This window comes from Monoraphidium neglectum (genome assembly GCF_000611645.1).
Source record: "Monoraphidium neglectum strain SAG 48.87 unplaced genomic scaffold scaffold00536, whole genome shotgun sequence".
NCBI classification, from domain to species: domain Eukaryota; kingdom Viridiplantae; phylum Chlorophyta; class Chlorophyceae; order Sphaeropleales; family Selenastraceae; genus Monoraphidium; species Monoraphidium neglectum.
The window spans coordinates 10,473-20,014 of record NW_014013092.1 but is presented as its reverse complement, the minus strand read 5'-3'; the positions used below and the strand labels follow the sequence as shown (position 1 = coordinate 20,014).

At 63.3% G+C, this 9,542-nt stretch overlaps 3 protein-coding genes across 3 annotated transcripts in view; all 3 read left to right on the top strand.

The window, feature by feature from the left end:
* Positions 1 to 351: 351 nt before the first annotated feature.
* On the top strand, positions 352 to 2,562 carry MNEG_4021 (hypothetical protein; the record flags this gene model as incomplete). The annotated part of the gene is made up of 6 exons (XM_014047506.1): positions 352 to 382; positions 840 to 911; positions 1,115 to 1,206; positions 1,502 to 1,657; positions 1,941 to 2,054; positions 2,275 to 2,562. 6 exons carry the CDS (start codon positions 352 to 354, stop codon positions 2,560 to 2,562), a joined length of 753 nt encoding a protein of 250 aa, XP_013902960.1.
* A 2,274-nt stretch (positions 2,563 to 4,836) lies between these two features.
* Positions 4,837 to 7,878, top strand: MNEG_4020 (hypothetical protein; the record flags this gene model as incomplete). The annotated part of the gene is made up of 7 exons (XM_014047505.1): positions 4,837 to 4,884; positions 5,151 to 5,372; positions 5,632 to 5,791; positions 5,947 to 6,059; positions 6,221 to 6,380; positions 6,488 to 7,635; positions 7,795 to 7,878. The coding sequence occupies 7 exons, from the start codon at positions 4,837 to 4,839 to the stop codon at positions 7,876 to 7,878; spliced, it is 1,935 nt and encodes a 644-aa protein (XP_013902959.1).
* A 794-nt stretch (positions 7,879 to 8,672) lies between these two features.
* Positions 8,673 to 9,542, top strand: part of MNEG_4019 (Heterogeneous nuclear ribonucleoprotein M) — a gene marked incomplete at both ends in the record, with an annotated part of 2,001 nt that continues 1,131 nt past the window's right edge. Inside the window, 4 exons of the mRNA XM_014047504.1 lie at positions 8,673 to 8,745; positions 8,868 to 8,942; positions 9,106 to 9,152; positions 9,306 to 9,362. Coding sequence (XP_013902958.1) covers positions 8,673 to 8,745; positions 8,868 to 8,942; positions 9,106 to 9,152; positions 9,306 to 9,362 — 252 coding nt within the window. The remainder of the gene's footprint in view (positions 8,746 to 8,867; positions 8,943 to 9,105; positions 9,153 to 9,305; positions 9,363 to 9,542) is intronic.

Sequence of the window (9,542 nt, the reverse complement as noted above, 5' to 3'; positions counted from 1 at the left end):
GGTGACATGAATTGTCAAGCGTGCTGACCACAAGGCCTTGTCTCTGTACTTTCAAAGACAGAGAAAATTCGTAGCCGTGATTGTGAAGTAAGCCTGCGCTTGGTTGATTCGCGCGAGCACATAATTTGGATCGTGCTACCAGCGGCTTCAAGCATCACGAGAACACAGTTCGTAGGCTGGCACAATATTCTGGTGATGAGGCTTCAGCGGCAGCTGGGCCAATGCAGGGCACCACCCCCGTCACAGTGCCAGGCGTGGCTTGCGCGCTGGCGGTGTGCTGCCACGGCACAGTCGGCGCAGGTGCGCCGCAGCACCGGCGGGCGGCTGCTGTATGATGCGGTTGCCCTTGACATGGACGGGACGCTCACTAAGGCGCACATCGGTGAGCAACAGCATGGTTGCGCATGGTCAACCCTGGCTTGTGCTTCACCTGAAAACCCCTACACCTGTGAGAACCTCAAAAACACTTAAATAGATGAGAACGAAGGGCTGCCCCTGGCTGGAAGCGATGGATGGGATGCTCACTATTAGTAGAAGGACTGCTTCCAGCAATGGCAGCAATAACCTTGCAGGGTGATGCGCTCACGGTGGTGCACTGACTCTCACTCATCCCCCCCCCCTCCCATGTGGACCCTGATCGCCCCATCAGATTTCGTTGACATGCGGAAGCGCACAGGTCAGGGCGGCACCTGAAAACTGCTGCAACCGCATTGAGGGCAATCGCGGTCGCCAGTGCGGGCTGCGGGCCTGTGCAGCACCTTGGCGCTTACCTGAAGCTCTATGAGGTCGCGTCGCCCACGGTACCCAACCCCTGTGCCACACCCTCCCCCCATAAACAGGCATCCCTGTGGGCGACTTGTTTGTGGCAATGGAGTCGTGGGAGGAGCCCGAGGAGGTTGCACGCGCCATGGGTAAGCCGCACCAGGCGACCGCCCTTGGAAGGTGTGCACAGCTGCGCCCGTCACTCGCGAATGCATCACCGCAACCGCCGCAGCAGGTTGCAGACTGAAGACTGTTGAATGCGGCATCATCAAAATGCGGCGGGTCTCTCGGGCACACGGCATTCGCCATATCCGCCCTGACGGCGCTTTGTGAACCCCCTGGCCTCCCCAAGGTGTCATTCTGGAGATTGAGGCAGAGGCGTCCAAGACAGTCAGTGCCATGCCCGGCCTGCAGGACCTCATGGCAACACTCAGGGACCACGACGTGAGGCCCTTGCGGCGGCCGGCGCCGGTGGTTGGGTGCAGCAGAGCGCAATAATGCAGTTGTCTAAGACTGCCAAACTGCGCAGGCGTTGGGTGGTCCCTTGTTGCTACTTGTGCCATATGCATCCGTGGCATCTGGCTTGCTAGTCATGGGCTCTGCATGTTGATGCCTGGCCTCATGCGCCTGGAAGTTGTTTGTTTCAGGCGGACCCTGCGTGCAAGAGCGGCTGCGCAACACCTTGCACCTTGGCCACCGCTCAACTTCCCACACTTGCGCTTCCTGCACCGCCCCCCAGGTCAAGGTGGCGCTCGTCACCCGCAACACGACGGCCAGCGTGGACGCGTTCTTCCGCCTGGTGGGCGAGGAGTGGCGCGGCACCTTTGACGCGATCCGCACGCGCGAGTTCCGCTACGTCAAGCCGGACAAGAGGCTGCTGCTGTCTCTGGCGGAGGTGCGCTCGAGCAGCAGATAGCAGGGTGGGGCGAGACAGCTGACGGTCGGGCGGCTTTTGAGGGTCTTCATGAGGAAGAGGGTCTTCCTGAGGGAGTCCTGAGGGAGAGCGGAAAAGGGGCGTTGCGTCAGTGAGGGTGCGCTGCGGTTCTGGCAGCCAGGATGTGGTAGTGTGCCCACGCCACTCTCACAGCTTAATTAGAATCACGCCTCCGTGTATGTGGAGGGTGAGAGCCATCAAATAAATATAATCGCTTACTTTGTCTACTCCCTTGCCTCCCCAGGACTTGGGGGCGCGCCCAGGTCACGTGCTCATGGTAGGAGACTCTCACGAAGACGTGGAGTGCGGCAACGCGGCGGGCACTGCAACCTGCCTCATTGCGGGCGGCGGCAACGAGGTGAGCTGCAGATTCGGGCTCCCACCTGGCTGCCTCACATCCGCACTCGGACAATGCCTGGGCAGAGCGCACGTCCAGCGGCCGACGCCACACTGTGCCTCAGCAGAGAGTGGAGCCGTGGCTTGTTGTGTGGTCAAACCTTTAACCACCAGACCCGCCTCGCTTTACAAGGACTGTCCTGCCCCCGCCACCTCCCCTCTGCTGCCCCTGCCCCACGCAGGTCGGCGCCGCCAACGCCGGCCCGCCACCGGGCGCTGTCCCCACGATCACGGTCCACAGCCTGTCGGAGCTCAACGACATCCTGCTGCGCACCCGCCAGGACGGGGACGAGACGGATGAGGAGGACGCGCCCCTGCTGGGCTGGCGGGCGCGAGTGGCGGGCGCGGAGGACCGCGCGGTGCTCGCGGTGGCGCTGGCGGACCCGCTGCAGCCGGGGTCGCCGGCGCCGGGGCTGGACTTTGCGGACTACCTGATCGGGGTGCGCGGTCTGGTGGATGGTGGCTGGTGATGACGGACAGGGCTGGGCTGGGATGGCATCCTTCGTCGGGTTTGCGGGTATGTCGGGCATCAGCGTCCACGTGGCCAGCATGAGGCACCAAAGCGTGCTAAGCGGCTTGTCCACGTCTGAGGATCATCGACCCAAAGGCGCAGGCCATCCACCGCCCAGCGGTAAATGCAGGGCCAGCACCCATGACGGCCTCCCATCAAGGCTGCCCTGCCCTGCACCAATACAGATTAACCCGGCCCTTGATTACATTACATTACATCACCCACCTGGGCCCTCCTCACTGCCGCAGATGAACGCCCTCTGCCTGGCTACCACTTCGTTCCCTCGGATGGGCGCCGCCGCCGGCGGCCTGCAGGCATGCCCCGTCGGCGGCCACACCGTGCTGCACTTGCAGTGCGGCGGAGGGGCCCTCACAAAGATGCTCGCCTCAAAAGGCCTGCGGGTCTGCGGCGCCGACCGCGACGTGGCAGCGGCGGCGCGGCGCGGCCTGCAGTGCTTTGCCTATGGCGGCGGCGGCGCCGCCGCCAGCGGCGGGCCGTTGTCGGCAGGGGCGCTGGCGGCGTCGATGGAGCGGGGGCCGTACGACGTCGTGCTGTTCCACCATGGGGAGGGGATGTCACTGGGTGATCTGCTGTCGCGCTCAACCTTGGATGAGGTGGGTCCGGGGTGCAGGGAGTTCCTGGGACTGGGGCAATGGCCGGGCGCGCTGCGGGGGCCTCTTTTATGTGGGCCACCAAATTATTCATGTATTTGATTGGCGGGACAATGATGGTGTCTGCTCAAGCAGCTGTCCCTGCAGGTGCACTGGGCCTCGTGTCGCGGTCACACGTTCACGCTTTGATGTTTCAATCCATCTTTGTTGTGCAGGTGAGGTCTGTGCTCAAGCCTGGCGGCCGGCTATGTGCAGAGGCTGGCGGCGTGGATGCTGCTGCGGCTGCTGATGCATTCAAGGCTGCCGGATGGCACGTGGACGTGGTGGATGCTGGGCCACCAGGCCGGCTGCGGGTTGTGGCACAAGCGCCTTGATGGGTTGAATTGAGCATGACACGCTGGCTGGCTGTAGGAGAACGCATCGATGCATGCCTAGTGTTCACAGACGGCTCGACAAGTGCTGCTCACCCTCAAACACCTGGGTCCTCAACTTCATGCATGGTACTGCACGCGTAGCTGTAGTGCAGCGGTGCTCCCTGCGGTAACTGACTCAAGCACGTTTGTGTGCCTGATGAACACACACACATCGAACAAAGCATGAGGCGATCAGAGGAGCAGTGATGAAAAGATGGGCCGTGCCATGTGTGCTGCTGTGCAGCCCCTGATATCAATGCAAATGATTATGTTGGCTCGCGTGGGCACTTGCTGGAACCCGACGACTCGACTGATAGGGCAATGAGCCAAGAAGGGCCGAATAGTGGCCATGGGTGGCAACCATGACCTGCCAAACCGCTCCCCGGCAGGGTAGGTCCACAAATAGCGCGCCGCTGGGCAAGATCTGGTCTATCACTAGTTATTGATTGGTTTAATTGATTGGATGATTGGAAATTTGCTGCCCGTAATCATAGATGTAAGTACGTGCAGTGTTCTGTCAGGCAATCCATCCATTGCAGGCGGCAGGGCTTCCAGACTGATCTGATGGAGTGTGGAGTTACCTCTGAGGGTCTTGTTACATGGATCACCACGGTTTCTGAACCCATGCGCAATATGCATGTGTAAACAGTGCATGTCAGGTTGGAGGCCTATACCGTATCGCGCAGGTGAGTGGAGAACGTACGGTACAGGAGTTTGACCACCGCCCCGGCAACTTGGCCACCAGGCAATCATCAGGTTGACTCACGGCCTTTCAGCCTGCGTCCGATGTGCAAGGCAGTAGCTTGTGGTGAGCATTACCTCCTTTACGGTATAATTTGTGATCGCGCTCATCCGTTGTTGTGGCCAGCTGGGAGCTGCTGATCGTCGCCAAGCAGACCAACGGCACGACAAGAAGGACAGTTGATTACACTGTTATTTCCGCACGTTGGTCAGCCTGCGGGAGGTCTAGATGCAGCGGAGAAGAGCATCAAACCGCGCAAAGGAAAGAGCGAAGCGACTCACAGGAAATGTGCGAAGAGCCGCGCAGAAAGGTGAGTACTTGCATAAAGATGCAATGGAGCCGCTGGATCCGTTGAACGTGGGGCGGTTGGAGGCAGGTGCAGTGCCGCATTGCAAGCCGTCTGTTGCAGCCAACATCACCTGCATGTTGCCGCAGGCGTTGCTGCCCTGGTACCGTACTTTGCCCAGATGGGCACCTCGTTTGCGGCATACACAATGGGCATCAAAGCGACGCAGGTGCGTTTTGCGTTTTTTAGCGCTCAATTCTTTGGGAGCATGAGACGGCACAACGAGAGCCTCTTCTGCCCGTGTGCACCTGTGCTTCACCCACCTGCTGCACACACACCTGTTATTTGCATGTGCGTGCACACACGCGTGCACATACACACACACACACACACACACACACACACACACACACACAAATACACAGGTCGCGCGCACACACAGCACCAACCCACGGCGACGACGTCCTCACACACACTGAACGCTGCGCTGCGCAGATCGTAGGCTACTGCCTGCGCATCTCGTGCTGCACACCTGTTCTTGGTCCCTGCCTAGGCCTGATCGGCGTCGGCTGCGCATCGGTGCTCGCCGGCCACGTGTCGGCGCACACGCACAAGCTGTGCCAGGAAGGCGGCAACCCGCTGCGGCCGGGGTGGTGGCGCCCCATGCGCGTCGACGACGCCGTGACCAATGCGGTGCTGGGCCTCCTCGTCTATAAGGTTCGCGCCTGTGGGATTCAAACGCCGCCCGATAGCGTGCCCTGCTGACGTTTCTGTACAGGGCAGGGTGGTGTGCGGCGCACGTCAGGGTGCAGGGTTGGGCTGGCGGCTTTGACGAGCTACGGCCGACTCACGTGAGCTTCGTTGAGGCAGGGACTCGTGCACCGTCGGTGCCCCCAAGCACGCCCGCAACAGCTTGGATCGGCGCATCTGTTTGACTGGCATGCCCTCACAAAGAACGCGCACGTGCCGGCTGCAGTCTGCAGGCGGCCGCTTCAGCAGCATCATGCCGAGCGACCTGGCGTCGCCCGGCGCGCTCGCTTTCGAGTCCATCCCCGCCCACGGAGAGGAGTACGTGCGGCCGGCCGCCAAGCGGGAGCTGGCGCGCTTCTTCCGGCGGGACGGGTGCCACCACTGCGGTGAGGGGGCTGCGGTGACACTGTTGCGCCGCCACTGTGGAAGGGCCGTTGTGACGCGCAGAGCCACGGAGTGCGCAGCAGTCTGATTCACTCCCAGTGGCCCGGCTCAGTCTGAAGAGGCTGTTTGTGCAAAATCTAAATTATTTGGCCCGCAGGCACACGCAGGGGCCCTGTCATTGGGGACCACATGCCCCCCAACAAGCTGGTGTTCACACGGGGCGCCAGCCAGCTGGCGGCCTGGTTCAACGACCTGCCAGGCATTCGCCAGGTGGGGGTAGGCACCCCCACCGCGGGCAGCCTGTGGCGGCTAGAGAGGGAAAAGCAGACGCTTTGTGTGCCATTGCATGCTGGCCTGCCAGGACGTGTGTGATGCTTGACTGTGCGCATTTCAACCCAAGGGCTCGCCCATCGACATGCGTGCATCCCCAGGTACGAGGCCTGACAGGCGCCACAGCTGCTCGCCCGGCGCAGCGCTTTTTCGCCCAGTGCCAGCGCTGCAGCCTGAGGCAGGCGACCGCACTGCGGCACAACAAGCGCGTGCTCGTGCTGCACATGAGGCTGCCGCGGCAGCGCAGCAACACACTGGCAGGTGAGAAGGACCGGCGCTGGGTCCTGCATTATCGGCTGTGAACGCCACTATAGAGCCGCTGTACGGACAATTTGTTGACCCCATACTGCCTCTCCGCCCTGAACCAGGCGTCCTCGTGGGCCTGCGCCAGAACGTGCCACCCCTGCAGCTGCCTCGCGCCGGCGCGCGCCCCCAGCAGCAGCTGCCGCTCTGGAACCCCGTCGGCCTGATCGCCGCGCTGGCGGCGCCGTCGTCGGTGCCACTGCTGACGGCGATGCCCAGCAGCAGCACTGTGTTTGACCGGCCTGCGTCCTGTGGGGAGCTGGATTTCAGCCCCACGGGCGCCTGCATAGGCACCTGCATACCGTCTGATGACGGCGGCGAGCACCCGACACTGTCGCTGCCGGCGGTGCGCGACCCTGCTCCCCCCAGCCCTACAGCGGTGGCCGCGGCGGCGAGGGACCTCGGCGGAGGCTTCAGCGCTGCCACTGAGTACGGGCACGATCATGGCGCTGCCGGGTTGATCAGCGAGAGTGGCGGCAGGCCGAGCGGCGCCGGCGGGTTTGAGGACACCGGCTTCACCTGCATTGCGGGCGATGCCGTCAGCAGCGGCGCCTTCAACCGCGGCGCAAGCGGTGCCATTGGCTGCACCGTTGATGCCAGCTTTGGCCGCGGCGCCCTCGGCACGGGCGCCGAGGGCGGCTTCAGCAGGGGTGCGAGCGGCGCCATCCGCACGGTGCCAGGGTCTGCCATGAGCCGTGGCGCGAGCAGTGCGATTGGCGGCGGGGTCTACAGTATCGCACCGCCAGGACCCGAGGCGCCATCGCAGCGCTGCACAGCGTATGAGCGCGAGGGGCGCCAGGAGTGGGAGGCGCCTGCAGCAGCGCGAGACTGGGATTCGGCAGCGGCAGCGCCTAGGTGGGGCGAGGCGGCAGCGGCGCAGGCCACGGCGGCCTCCGGCACGGCTACAGCAGGGGCGGGGACCGTGATTGCAGGCGTCGCCCAGCATGCCAGAGTCGCCCCTGAGGTTACAGCCAGCTTTCAGCACTGGATGCCGCCGCACAAGGCTGGCGGCGGTGGCGGCCACCACACGCACCTCGTCAGCCCCTCTGGGTCCCACCAACGAGGCGGCGGCGGCGGCGGCAGCAGCGGTGCCCTAGGCCACAACGGGTCGCCGGGCCACGGCCGCCGCGTGGCGCAGGCGGCACGACCGCTGGGGTCATCGGCCGACAGTGGGGCGGGTTTGGACGCGGCGCCCTACAGCGACGCGGAGCAGGTGGGTTCGTGGGGCTGGCGTGGGGGATGGGAACAAGATAAGTTTTGTGTCTTGGCGCACCTCCTGGTGCCTGCATGTGCCCATTTGACTTCAAGGCCGCCCGCCTTTCCGGCAACACACCTGCGCTTCTGCCGTTGTGCTCCTCCTGTGCGCCCGCAGGGGCCACTCGAGGGAGCCAAACGCAGGGCTGCGGCTCGTGCCAGCTTTGAACGCAACTATAACCGGGGCCTTTCATACGACTAGGGACAGAGCTTGGCCTGTTTGCTAGAGGCTCAAACCCCTGAAGAAAGGGCGGTTTCTTTGGGCGGTTACTCCCGACAAGTGAGATTCACGTTCAATCATGCATATTGCACCACATGCCCGCGCGAGAGAGCGACCACATGCACTTAGGGCGATGCATGCTGCTGACAGCACTGATGACAGGAGAGCGACTGTCTTCAGGCTGTGCATCAGGCTGTGCATCAGGCCTTGCATATGGCACATATTGGTGTAACCACGTCAGGTGGATGAAACGACCCTGGCTATGCTTGCCACTGCCCTGCCCTGCCAAGACCATGACAGCGACTTTATCTGACCAATCAGCGCGATATTGCTTGGCATTGTTGGCCGAGGGAATTTGCCTTTGCTGTCAGTAATTTGAGCACGCCTACGTAGCAACCGGGGCTCAAGTGGTAGGGGATGCACCAGCGCTTATGCAACCCTTGTGCTAATCAGGCTTGCTCTGCTCCACCCCGTTTCTCAACATGCACCCCTCCATCTATCAATGCCAGACACACATTGACTTGAAGGGTGCAGAATGCGCATGGGAGGAGAAAGAGGCGGCTCTGACCACGACCCTGCTGGGACCCACTGATGCCCTGGCCGTCCGTCGGTCACTTGTGTCACCCGTGACACTGCCTGCTCATGCGCTGCCGCTGTGTACTTGGGACGTGCAGCCCGCAGTCAGATTTTTGTGTCGATTCAGGGGATTCTGAAGCAGGGGCACAGTGAGGTTGGTCGGAACAGGGTGCTATACACCGTACATAAGAGGGGACGCAATGGCAGAGGGGGAGGAGGGAGTGATGCGCATAGGGCGTCGGTGCTACGTCTCAAACCTGGCCTGGCGCACCAGTGAGCCACCGTTGAGGGCGCTTGAACGGGCGGGGGTCTGGTAGGAGGAAGCAGTGGCACACCGCGGGAGCCAGATCACGGGGTCTGGACCAGCGCGCCAACGGCCTCCCTTCCGTCTCCAGGCTGGCAGGACCTGAAAGACAAGTTCAGGGAGTGTGGCAACGTCGTTTACGCGAACGTCACCCGCGGGGACGACGGTGAGCACGGAGTACCCGGTGAAGGCCAGCCTGCTCACCAAGGCGGGCTGAAACTTGCCTGAGGCATGCATAGCGTCGACAATATCACTCCTCATCCGGACCCCTGTGGACGCACGGGACACGCGTGTGATCTGACTCGGACACGCCGACCTGCCGCAACCAGGTCGCTCCAAGGGCTGGGGTATCGTGGAGTTCGAGACCCCTGATGAGGTGGGGCGGGTTTTGGTGGTCCGGCTGCAGCCCCAGGCGCACGACAGCACGGCGCTCTGCTGTCATTTCGTGGGGTGACCAGCCAGCCAGTGGGTACCGCACGCATCCACACGACCCTGAGGGCATTCACTAGCCACGGCTGCCCACATGCAGGCCATTGCGGCCGTCAACACGCTGAACGGCGTCGACCTCGGCGGTCGCCGCATCTCGGTGCGCGAGGACCGCGAGGACCGCGATGTGAAGCAGGCCGTCGGCGAGGACGGCGCGCCCATCGAGCGCCCGCCCCGCGCGCCCCGCGGCGGCGGCCGCGGGGGCCGCGGCGGCCGCGGCGAGGGCTACGGCGGCCGCGGCGAGGGCTACGGCGAGGGCGGCCGCGGCGAGGGCTACGGC